Genomic DNA, 12880 nt, shown 5'->3' with positions numbered 1-12880 from the left:
GACAAAAAAAGCGAATTGTGCTCATGAAGTAGGACACTGAGGTAAGCTGTCAGCTTTAGGGTACTGACTCTACGGAGATACCGATTCTTTATCTAATGGTCACATGCTTGAAAGGTCTCTGGGACTGAGGCAGGCACTGCTGCAGTTCCCCACAAGTACAAATTTTGAGAGAAATTTGCTTGCAGCTTGGGATAGAAGATGCCCAGGTGTGAGTGAGTGGGAATTCACTGGTGCTGATTTGGCAATACAGAAAGCCTGGCCAAGGGTATCAGAAGAGTTTGTCCCATTTGTGCAGCAGTGGGATTGGAGCTAGTGTCGGGAAAGACTGCTTTAAGAGGAAAGTCTCTCTCTCTCTCTCTCTCTCTCTCTCTCTCTCTCTCTCTCACACACACACACACACACGATTCTATGAATACACACAAACACATCCCTACACCTGCTCTTCAGGAATTATTATTTGCACACAGCCTTGGGTGTGAAGCACTATTTCAGCTCCTTGCTCTGCCATGAAGCTCACTGTGTGACCTTGGGAAAGACACAGTCTCTCAGCCTAACAACTTGGCTTCACAGGGCTGTTGTTATGAGCTGACAACTGCAAATCCCATCCTACGTTGAAAATTGTTACAGGCGTTATAAATAAGAGAAAGCTGAGGCTGAGCTGAAAGGAAAAGCCCAAGATGGAAAGCAAACCACCCTGGCAAATTATTTGTGCAGGTCTTTTGACTAGCCAGGTGGCTTCTAACCAAGGAGGAACTGCCCTACTCCACAACTATCTTTGCTAACACTCAACTCCTCGCCCCCACCTGCATCTAGCTTCAGGACCTGGTTTGTTAGCAGATATAAAGAAGCAACTTCATGATTCAAACCAGTGGACAGTCCAATGCAGTAATGTCTGTCCCGACATGTTAGGCAGGGTTACCCAATATTTTTGACAAGAGATGATGGGGACTTTACACAAGTAAAGCAGGTGCCACAACCACTCAGCTATGGCCCTTCTGGAAAGTTAGGGTTGCTGCCTTGCTCTGGCAGTTCCTGGAACCTTTCTTAGCTGCACCATAGAGAAAAATTCAATAAGTAAAAGCATTCCTCATGCTGAGAGGAGCCTCACCTATTGAATTTCTGGCTGACATGCAGCTGTTTTCAGGCATCAGAGCCTTGCCAGAAGAAATGTAAAAAAAAGGCTGCAAGACTCCCAAATTGTTTTTTTTAGCATTCAGGAACTTGACACCTCTCAACCTGCCAGAAAGGTTCTTCACCTCTGTTCTCAGAGGCAGCTCAAGACAGACAATGCAAAAATGCCACCCAGGTGAAAAGCACATCGAGGAAACTAAATCACTGCCAGTTTCCTGCCTTTTAATGGTACCCTAAAGTGTGGCACAACCTTGGACTTCATAACTGTTGGGTTATCCCCATGTGCTGTAACAAACATATAGTAGCACCTGCCCTCGTTCAAAAGGTAGGAGTCTGGTGCCACGTTGATGTGACCCTGAAGTGCCATAGCCTGTGTTGCCTCTACTGTGGTGCCCCCTGCTGATGCCCTCCAACTTCTCAAGCTGCTGTTTCTCTTCTTCCTTGCCCTTTCAGCGCTGGCTTACTATCGTACAGCATCCAACTGTCACTGTCACCAGCAGCCAGCAGCTTCAGCTGCCCGCCACCAGAACCTGCCGGTGCGCTGCCTGCCTTGTCACATTATGGGATGCGACCCTCCCGCTCGACTGCACACAGCAAGTTTCTGGCTGAGCCGTGGCAGCCGGCAGGCTTCGGGACATGCTTGTTAGCAATTTATGATCCTGCTGAGGATAGATGGCAGCCTGCAGGGCTGGGATTCAAAGGAACCTGGGATTGCTGTAATCTCAGAGACACAAGGCGGGGGTGGGGCAGTGGAGAAAGCGCTGTACCAAGGCCAAAGCAGTAGGGAGTCCTGTAGTGTGGATATCTGGCCAAGGAGAAGCACTGGTGCAAAACACAGGAGCTGCTGGGGTTGGGAACTGGTTTCCCAGGGAGCAGGTTTTGTCTCTACTTGGCAGCCCTTGGATAAAAGTTTCAACAGATTTTAAGAACTCTTTTTGTTTGTTTCTTAAGCAGGCTTGTAAGTTATTTACCAAGTTGCTTATGGCAAGTTAGAATCCCCTTCACTTTTGCAAACAAAAAGAAAATGGTTGGTGTTTGTTATTCTTAACAGAACTAAATCTAGCTATGCCTGGACAGGCAGATTGCAGCAGAGAGAGAGAAGCAAGGCAGGACCACCCTATCAACTCTGCTGAGAAACCAACTCCATCAGGCTCTCCCTCTCCCCCAACTATCATTCAGTCACATCCATTCCATCAGGTTTCAGCAGAGGGAGAGATGGGCTTGTCTCCTCTTCTGCTTGAACCATTTCCATTCCAGCTGGTTATTGTAAGAACTTTGCAATTTAGAACTAAAGTCTGAGTTTGCATTTTTTTTTTTCTTCTTCCCTCGCAATCTCTTCTTTTGTGCCATGACTTTGTGCCGTGACTTTGTAATCCCGAGATCAGGGACTCTCCTATTTCTGATCTTTGTAAGCCACTCTGGGAACCTTTTTGGCTGAAAGGCCAGGTAAATATGTGCTGATTAAGTCATTAAATAAATAAATATTGTTGATATCTAGGAACAATTATGGGCTTTTTAGCAAAACTGGGTAGTGGTGTTATTTTAAAGAATGGCATGTGCCACTGCTGAATGTCGGGTTTTCCCATGAATCTTTTAAATTCAGTTTGTAATAAAATGAACGTAAGAAGAGCCTGGATCAGGCCAATGACACATTGAGTCTAGGAGCCTTTTTCTCACAGTGGCCAACCAGATGCCCGAAAGGAGCCGAGTGTAACAGCACTCTCCCACTCCACGGAGTTCCTGCAATTGGCATTCAGAGGACTACTGCCTCCAACAGTGTACATTCAGGTTTCTGTTGACACAAGGCTCTGAACTGAGACCTGAGTGTACACTGTTTGTACAGTGGAGAGGGCTCAGTAAGTATGAAAATTGGGGAACTCAACTGGGAGTTTCAATTTAAAATGTTGGGAGTGTATGCAAGAATAAGCAAAATCCACACGAATATAATGGACTAGGGTGGGTGAAAGGAGCTTATGCTGTGATTGAAGTATTGCTTTTGCCCTTTTATTATATTTTCATCTAGTTGAGTATGCACTCAGTGACACAGGAGATTGCACAGTAAGGTTGTCACCTTTCTTTGTCTTGACAAGGACTTCTCATGTGTTTGACAGTAAAAAATCCAGATATTCTACAGTGGCATTGCCATGCAGCTGTTAAAGGCATACACCTTGAGGTGGTGGGCCTTTTGCTGCTCTCTCCTGCCATTTTTAAACCACTCAAGAGCAAGTGGATTTTGCTATTTTATCCTTTAACCAGTGTGTGTGTGTGTGTATTTTGCTTTGCACCTTAGGATCTAGAGGACTCTGACAACTCTGACTTGGCTAGATTTATTATTGCTTGTAAGCCGCTCTGAGCCCGGCCTTGGCTGGGGAGGATGGGGTATAAATAAAAATTATTATTATTATTATTATTATTATTAGATTAACCCCCCAAAACCTGACTCTGCCACTGCCAGATCTGTACTTGCCTCCACATCCAGCCACCATTTTTTTATTTCAAAAGTTGGCGATGCCAAAAACTTTGTGTGTTCCCACTGCCCCTGACACAAAAGTAGGGATTTTATAGTTCAAATTGTCCTCTCCTTGAAAGCTTCTTATATTTTCTCAGCCACACCCATATTGGCTGGGCTCTGGGGAAATCTCTTTCAGTAAAAGGATATTACATATAATAACATCTCCTCATACTTCTTGAATTCCTTGAGAGTTTGGTCAAAAATCCAAAATACAGAATTAGTGCAACTTTGTCAGCAGAATCTTCTAAAGTTCTCTACTCACACAGAGGCATAATCATTTGTAGCTGACTAAGTGAGCTGCTTCAATGTAAACTCACCATGTAAGTACAGTACTCCTTCTCTAGCAGGCAAGTCACGTCAGTCCCTATGTCCTGCTGAAATCCAGTGGATAACCTTTTGAATAAGAAAAGGGGAGAAAGGTGAATGAGGTACTAACAGGCGCACTCCTATGTAATCCCTCAAAATTGAGCCCCATTGGAATCAATGGTGATTACGCCCAGGTAAGTGCAGCATAAGCTAGGCAACTGTAGGAAAGGAGACTATTTGTGACTATTTTTATTTGGTTTTGTTTTACGTGGTGGAAAATGACATAGTTGAAGTCATACTTAATTCTGTCTTCCAAGCATGGTTGGGACTAGAAATCATAGAATTGTAGATGCAACAGGGACCCTGAGGATCATCTAGTCCAGTCCCCTGCAATGCAGAAATATGTAGCTGCCCCATATGGGGATCAAACCTGCAACCTCTGTGGTATCAGCACCATACACTAACCAACAGAGCTATCCAGGCAATTAATTCCTAAGAAAATAAATACTGCAGTTCGCACCTGCTCCAAAAATCACCTCCTTTGACATAGAAATCCTGCCAGAAATCCCAAATGTTTGAAAGCTAGCTGTGGCTATTCAGGAACAGTCTGCCCATGCTCAGAGACACAAGTACTTATTATGCATATGCCATGGCTAAGGCCTAGTACTAAAAATAAACTAATGATCTAGTTTGCTTAGTATGGCTGGCTGCTTTTGTTCTTCTGCGTATATAAACTCCTATGTTTGTAATAAAAACCTTTAAACCACTTTCACGGATGCCTTACTTATGTACAGTGGTACCTTGGGTTAAGTACTTAATTTGTTCTGGAGGTCCGTTCTTAACCTGAAACTGTTCTTAACCTGAAGCACCACTTTAGCTAATGGGGCCTCCTGCTGCTGCCGCGCCGCTGGAGAACTATTTCTGTTCTCATCCTGAAGCAAAGTTCTTAACCTGAGGTACTATTTCTGGGTTAGCGGAGTCTGTAACCTGAAGCATATGTAACCCAAGGTACCACTGTATATATATTAAATAAATCTGTCAGCAAAGGAACTGGCCCTTTGATTGATGACATTGTTCCGGTTATTGCAATATGAAGGGCCATAGCTCAGTGCAAGCCAAAGGTCCCTGGTTCGATCTGCAGCATCTCTGGGTGGAGCTGGGAGACTCTTGCCTGAAGCCCTGGAGAGCAGCTGCCAGTCAGTGTAGACAATACTGAGCAAGATGGACCAATTGTCTGACTCAACATAAGGCAGTTCCCTATGTTCCTATCTCAGTAGTCAAAACTGCGCATTTGTGTGCGTTTTAACTAGATAATTAATTCATTGAAAGTGAGGAGAGAACAACGAGAGGATAGTAATTTTTAAGTGCTGTGAAATAGAATAATTTATAGAATTACCGCGGCTGGGTTTATGGGGAGAAAAGCAACAGGCGCCTGAAGTGGAGGATACCACTGAGCCTTTCAGTAGCACTTTAAAAACAAAATTTAAATAAATCAATAAGGCTGCGGTGAATAGTCGGTTGCCATGGTAATGGAACCAATTGCCCTTTTCTGAAATGGCGCTTCGGGATAGCGCTCTTTGTGGGGGAAGGGAGTCCTCTGCCCTGTTCCAAAATGTCCTTTGATAAACTTGCCCACACTTGAAATGGCCGTTTCGGGGGGAGGGAATTAATAGGTGCATCGGTATGCAGTGCACGGCCTCTTTAGAGACAGCGCGGCTGCCGACTGCCCTTTTCTAAGATGGTGGCGGTCCGGGAGTAGCGCCTCTCAAAATGGCGGCAGGCATTCTCTGCCCATACTCAAAATGGCGCTCACCTTTTACCGTGTTTTCAATGAGGAATAAAGCCGCGCAAACCATAAAAACGGGCTACTGCCATTCCATCTTCCCACAACTCTGATTTCCAGCGCTGACTTTCAGAGAGAAACTTCTCTAAGACTGCATTTATTTAAAACAGCAGTTTCCCTTAATAAAGATGGCGGCATTCTTCTCTTTTAAAAAATGTGACTGGGTGCTAACGCTTAATAAGGCTTCCAAACTCTCTTACCTAAAATATCTTAATTTGAATTCAAAGTGCGGAAGGAAGACTTTGACCCGCTGAGTTACTAGGGGCAGGATTTTTGAACTCCAACCGGGAGATGGAGAATGAATAACGTTTTCCAATATGGCCACCTGCTCCTTTTTCCTTTTAACCGAATTAGCGTTTCCCTTTTGAGAAACGTAGACTAAAAATTTTGGAGCGATCATTCCAATAGTCAAACACGGGACAATGATCGTTTTGACGTAATTTCCCCTCGGATGTCGAGTGAAAGTGATAGCAGCTCATAGGACACAAAGCAGAAATTCAGGAATACTGTATGTAGTGTAGCTATGGTTGGGCAGAAGCGTGCCCCGAAGTAGAATATACCTGAAACGTGGTTTTATACTCTTTTAAGTTCTTGTTTTTTGTGACGAATGTGCGTATCTGTTTGTATAAAGTCTCAAAATATTTGCAAATTGTGCCGCAAATGCAAATCAAATACTCAGCCTTCTTTTTTATTCCTAACGGGTAGGATGGGGCGCTGAAGCTGAATAAGTTACAAGAACTCTGCAATTGAAGTCCAGGGATTTTATATTAAAACATTAACGCTACACCACCTCCAGCCTTTGGCACAACAAGCAGCCTTGTTAAACGGTGCTTAACAACTTTATTATTAATTTATTATTCGCTTCCTATGAAACATCCCAAAGCTATTGATGATAAAAAAGGTATAGCTTCTTAGGGACAGAACTACCTAAACCGTATACTGTAGAAACTTATTCATGTATGCTGCTACAGTGGCAAGAATGTTACTTGCCCAAAAATGGAAAAAAGCATAAGTCCCAGCAAAGGAAGAATGGATGCAAAATCTTATGGAATATGCAGAAATGGTGAAACCACCAGAAGAATAAGAAATCAAGAGAACACAATTTTCATAAAAGAATGGAAATTGTTTATTGAACATTTACAGATAAATTGTAAACATATAAAAACGTTGGCAGGATTATTGTAATAACCTGCAGTTTCATAAGAGTATATATTTAAAGAAGATTAATAAATGAGAAAATTAAGTTAATTCGGACATGCAGAAGATATTAAAAATAAATTTAATAAACCGTAGAAAGAGGGGAGAGGAAGTCAGGTTTTGAAATGTCAAAATGATTGCAAAATTAGTGAAGTGTATAAACTTGAAAAGTAAATCTTTTTTAAAAAAATAAGGAAGGTCTAGCGTCTCACCAGACGAAGTTATTTTGAAAATTGAAAATCTTCTATACAAGATACACCTCAGCAGTATTTAAAGTGGTCTCTGGAATGCCCTCGCAACTCAAAAGTCAGAGCTTTACATGCTAACGAGCTCCTCAAACAGAAATGTGGACACGGTAAATCGAGGTGCTCGCGTTAGTCTCCAATTTCTGCGTCTATGTTGAGTATACGTCATCGAAGGAGGAAAAGGGATGCCGAGCCCATAGTGGGGCGTGGCTATGGAGAGCAGCTGCCCGCTTTCAAGATGGAGGAGCCCAGCACATGGGATGAGCCGAGCAGCGGCTCCAGTAGCAGCAATGAGGAGGATGAGGACATGGAAATGGAGGAGAAGGTGCAAGAAGAAGAGAAGGGTCGAGGGGGAGCTTATGTGCCAGGGCAGGGGGCCCCTCCAGCACCTGGGGAAGAACTGGTGATGGACGAGGGTGCCTATCGCCTCTATCATCGCGCAGGCACAGGTCAGATCATGTACTGGAAGGAGGGGGGGTCTGTCTTTTTGGACTGGAAAGGAAGGGGGCGCTTGCTAAGGTGAACGGGAAAGGATTCCAAGATTGTAGACAGGGAGGAATGGAGGTGGGAATTTGTCAAGGTATAGATGCATTGGTTCTTCGACGTGGGCCACACGGGTTAGTTTGGTTGTATAGGCGAGCCCTGACTCCTAAAGACCTCAGCCACAAATATTATGGGAATGTGGCATGGCATGTGATGAGTGGCTGTAAGTTAGGAGCGTCCTTTAGGGGCCAGAAGATATGGTGTGTGTGTGTGTGTGTGTATGTATGAGACAAGGGGTATGCACTGAACCTCATTTGTAGCAAACCCATGACCTCTTAATTCTCACCAGCCACGTTGGTAAAGTTGCAAGAGCTGTGGCTAAATAGTAAGATTCAAAATAGATTCCACTGCATGTTTTTGCACAAAGTTAGTAATTGTGAGTACAGAACTAGAAGCTGAGGGCTGTGCCGGACCTCCTGTTGTACTATTTATATCAAAAAGGTGAAACAACTATTAAAAACACAAAGCAATTTCAGCATAAACATTTCTGGCAGAAAGGCCTAAAACTAAATCCGCAGTAAATTTACATACCACCATGTGTTGCATATGTGTATATGTTAAGATACGAACAATTGTTTGCATACGGCAAGGACTGTAAATCAACGTGATGAAGAAAACTCACAGTAGATATGGGGCAAAGAGGGGCATTGCCGCAGAAAGGAATGCTGATGTCCCTGTGTCTCCTTCGACCCTGTGCAGGTTCCCCTTGCTTGAGCTTTGACATTTTGCGAGATGCTCTTGGAGAGAATCGAACCACCTACCCGCTGAGCCTTCTCCTTTGTGCTGGAACTCAGGCTGAAACTGCCAATGCCAACAGGTGAGTTTGTGAGGAGCTTGGCTTCCAGCAAGCCAGCTACACTGAAGCCAGGACAAGAGGGCCTGTGGCAGGGATGTGGGACCCCTGGCCTTCCCTTGTTAGACTCAGCTTTGCGGTCAGTTGTCGGGAATGCTGGGAACTGTAGTTCCCACCATCTGGAGGGCCAGAGGTTCACCATCCTTGAAAACACCTTCTTATATACCACTGAAATGTCTCCTTTTCTCTCCCCCCTCCCTGCAAATAGGCTGATGGTGATGAAGATGCACCACCTCTATGGGACCAAACGCGCTGGCAAGGATTCTTCAGGGTCAGAGAGTAGCAGCGACAGTGAAAGTGATGAAGACGAAGAGAAAAAGCCCCAATTGGAACTGGCCATGGTCCCCCATTATGGGGGTATTAACAGAGTTCGGGTACGAACCCATATTCCTGCTGGTCTCTCACTCTGCTCTGGCAAAGTTCTCTACCTTAATGGTCTGTTGTTGTTTTGATAGGTGACAGAATTGGGTGGATCACAGATCGCAGCGGTTTGGTCTGAGAAGGGGCAGGTGGACATATACGACCTACAGCGCCCCCTCGTGGCCCTGTCCGACTCTCAAGCCATGGCAGCCTTTCTGCGAGAAGAGCAGGCCAAGATCAAACCTGTCTTCTCATTCGCTGGGCATATGACGGAAGGATTTGCTATGGACTGGTCTCCCAAGAAACCAGGTAATCAGCTGGGGTGGAACGGGAATGGAGTTGGCAGAGCTGGGAACAGGAGACCGGGACCGCAGTTCAGAATAACTTGTGCCTTACCTATTCCAGGGACTCTTTTGACTGGTGATTCCAACAAGAACATCCATCTGTGGACACCCAAGGAAGATGGATCATGGCTTGTAGACCAGCGGCCTTTCACAGCCCACACTGCGTCAGTTGAAGACCTGCAGTGGTCCCCAAATGAAGCTACGGTGAGGAAGTGGTTTGATGGGTGCAGCTTGCTTTACAGTGAAAATTTCTGAGCTTGGGGAAATGTTAATGTGCTTCCTAGTTACCTGGGACTTAATCAAAGTGTTTCAAATCAGCTAAGGCTGCATTTTTTATTATTTTAAAAGGCAGTTGCCTATTATTTCTCTTGCATATGCTTGGCCACAAGGTTGGTTTAATGGAATCTGAAATCAGATTGGCCTTGATTTGTATTTTTAAAAAGGATATAATCGAAGACCAGATCCTGGTGTCAGGTGAAGTTTTCCTTTGCAGGTGGGCTTGAATTTAAGCTGGTACTGTACAGCAAAAATGTTCCTTTGCCCACAGTTTACCTTTCCTCACATGCTTTGAAATAAAGAATTTCCCTTTATGCTGCCTTTGCGGTTTGAAACCAAATTGTCTGGGCAAAAGAAGCAGGTCTTGTTGTCAGTTGCAGCTGCAAGCCCCACTTTCCTTAGGGGTTGGCTCTACTTGAAGTTCCTGAGTGGAATCAATTCCAGGGTGGCTTGCATTTGCCACTACATTTCAAAGGAATTGAATGTAAGCCCCGCTTGTCAAAGAACAACTCCTGATCCTCTGCAGCTATATTTTTACCTGCACCCAGCTTGATAAGACATTGGGTGGGGATTTCTTTGGGGTGGGGACTGCCTTACAGGGGCCATATCAAGACCCCAGCCAGGCCTAATGCTATGCTCTGCCTTTGCAGTCAGGGGTAGTGATGCTTCTGACTACCAGTTGCTGCAAACCACAGGAAAGTGCTCTGGTTCTGCTTGCAGGCTTTTCATAGGCATCTGACTGGCCACAGGGAGGACAGGAAGCTGGGCTTGATTGGCCTGATCCAGCAGGCCTTCCTATGGTCTGAATTAGGCCTGCAATACACTGCATCACTTTGCATGGCTTTTTCCACATTTCCTTTTACCTGTGTTCCACTGCACTGGATATACCTGTGCCTTTTCTCCTTCCTATTCATTGTGGGCAAAATCTCAAATTCTGCAAAATCTTGACATGAACAGCACAGAACGAACGTATTTATTATACAAAGAAAGTCAATGTACCTAGGCACTGCTTTGCTAACCCGAGCACAGGTTGTTAAGCCAAGATTTGTAATTACCAGGTAACTGGTCCGATTCAGAACATCAGTGCACAAGTTTTGATGCTAAACTTCGACAACAGTTCACAGGTGAAAGGCAGATTTATACGACTTCATAAGGGGATACTGGAATTTGCATGGGGAACAAGGCCTGATGCAGGGACATGAGAGCTCTCCGCTATGTTTAACCATAACAATCCTTTGCCCTTGTTCTTGGGTCAGGTTTTTGCTTCCTGCTCAGCGGATGCCTCCATCCGCATCTGGGATACACGGGCACCACCGGGGAAAGCCTGCATGCTGACCGCCAGCCAGGCGCATGATGCAGACGTCAACGTCATCAGCTGGAATCGAAACGAGCCCTTCATCGTCAGCGGTGGCGATGATGGGATCCTCAGGATCTGGGACCTCAGGCAGTTCCAGGTTAGAAATCGCGGTCAAAATATGTTATGGAAAACCTTTAGATCAGGAGTTGGCAACCTAAGGCCCATGGGCCACAAGTAGCCCACTTGGGTCATTTAACCGGCCCCCGAGCCGCCCACTTGGCGAGTCCCTGAACACTGCGCTAAACCAGCGCGGTGCAGGGACTCACTTCTGCAGCGCTGGAAATCGCAGTCGCGCTCGCTCATGGGCACATGCAATTCGGCCCATGGAGGTATCTCCGCTGGAGTGAACCGGCCCAGGCGAGGTAAACCTTGCCGACCCCTGCTTTAGATGTTGCTGAACTACAACTCCCATCAGCCCCAGTGAGCATGGCCAGGGATGTTGGGAGTTGTAGTTCAGCAACATTTGGAGGGACAAAGGTTCCACACACCTGTACACATTATTTCCCCTTCAAATCTTCTTCACAAGCAATAGCCCTCAAACTCAGCCCTTCTTTTGTCCTCCCCTTTCTCTGCAGAAAGGGTCAGCTGTCGCCACCTTCAAGCAGCACACGGCACCCATCACGTCCGTCGAATGGCACCCTACAGACAGCGGCGTGTTTGCAGCCTCCGGCGCCGATGACCAGGTGACACAGTGGGACTTGGCTGTGGAGCGAGACGAGGAAGCAGAGGCCAAGGACCCAGCTTTGGCCTCCATCCCACCCCAGCTACTGTTTGTTCACCAGGGAGAGAACGACATTAAGGAGCTGCATTGGCATCCGCAGTGCCCTGGCACCCTCATCACCACAGCCCTATCTGGCTTCAACATCTTCCGGACTATCAGTGTCTGAGGGAGAGCGAGGCTTTCAAAATGGCCGCCTGGGGTTTGCGGACCTGTTGCTAAGAGAGGTGCTAAGCACAGTACCCTTCGTTGCTTCTTTCAAGATGGCCGCAGTCTCTCCTCCCTGTGGACTCTAAAACCTTCTAAAATAATGGGTTCTTTTGTTGGTTTAATAACTAACTTTTGCTTTTGGAATAGGTCTTCACAGCTGCCCCGATTAAGCTTTGCAGTCTTTTGATGAGGTCATCACCTCTCCCTGTCATCACGTTAATGAGTGATAATGATTAGAATAGCCTTTGCTCTGCTTTATCTATACTCATTCCTCGAACAAATCGGATGATTCAGGTCTCATTTAGATGTTTCCACTCCGCTATGGGAAGAGTTCAAAACAGACTTAATGGCTTTTTCTGTGTATGAAACCATCCAAACGTACGACGTATGACACAGTTTGCAAGCATCTGCTTAACTGTTGATCAGAGCCTACCACTGATGTGGCGGGGGGGGGGAGAGAGGAAATTGTTTGTAAAGAATAATGTATTTTAAATAAATATAAATTATTTTGGAGGAAAGGCAGAAACCCCGTCAACGTTTTGACAGGCTGCATTTTTCTTGTTTTACCTTTGGACAAGCTGGGACATACTAAGCCCACGGCCCTGCACCATCCAGCAGGGGCTCTCTAAGCCTGATCCATTTGCCACTTACCAAAAACAGAGAAGAACTGGGGGGCAGCATTACCCTACAATAATTTCTCTGATCATGTATAATACGGACTACATGATAAGGCAGGGCTTTTTAATCATTGTATTTTTTATGTTGTGAGCTGCTCTGAGAACCATGGGTGATACACAAATTTAATAAAAATTAATTTTTCAAAGTGGAAGTTAGGAATTCCCTTTGCCCCGTGTCGCTAAGAGCCAGTGTGGTGTAGTGTCAGACCAGGACCTGTGAGACCTGGGTTCAAATCCCCACTTGGGCACTCACTGTGGGTGACCCTAAGCCAGTCACTGCCTTCCAGCCTAACCTACTGCCCAGGGTT

At 45.5% G+C, this 12880-nt stretch overlaps 2 protein-coding genes across 6 annotated transcripts in view; one reads left to right on the top strand and one right to left on the bottom strand.

Moving 5' to 3' along the window:
* KDELR1 (KDEL endoplasmic reticulum protein retention receptor 1) overlaps positions 1-6143 on the bottom strand; it is a 124016-nt gene extending 117873 nt beyond the window's left edge. For 2 of the 5 annotated variants that reach the window (XM_082197138.1, XM_082197137.1), the window contains exons 1-2: positions 5993-6143; positions 3961-4036 (exon numbers count right to left, since the gene is read on the bottom strand). The gene's annotated coding sequence lies outside the window, so the exon portion shown is untranslated. Of the gene's footprint in view, positions 1-3960; positions 4037-5345; positions 5467-5762; positions 5781-5992 lie in introns of those variants that run through there. The other 3 variants (XM_082197140.1, XM_082197139.1, XM_082197141.1) reach the window with 2 other exon arrangements.
* A 1227-nt stretch (positions 6144-7370) lies between these two features.
* Positions 7371-12435, top strand: GRWD1 (glutamate rich WD repeat containing 1). Its single transcript, XM_082197035.1, has 7 exons — positions 7371-7683; positions 8477-8594; positions 8839-9004; positions 9086-9299; positions 9396-9538; positions 10867-11064; positions 11543-12435. The coding sequence occupies exons 1-7, from the start codon at positions 7386-7388 to the stop codon at positions 11852-11854; spliced, it is 1449 nt and encodes a 482-aa protein (XP_082053161.1). The 5' UTR covers positions 7371-7385; the 3' UTR covers positions 11855-12435.
* The last annotated feature ends 445 nt before the right edge of the window (positions 12436-12880 follow it).

Source organism: Podarcis vaucheri (assembly GCF_965113315.1).
Source record: "Podarcis vaucheri genome assembly, chromosome: 13".
Lineage (NCBI taxonomy): Eukaryota > Metazoa > Chordata > Lepidosauria > Squamata > Lacertidae > Podarcis > Podarcis vaucheri.
Note: the sequence above shows the minus strand (reverse complement) of the source record. Positions and strands in the feature narration are given on the sequence as shown.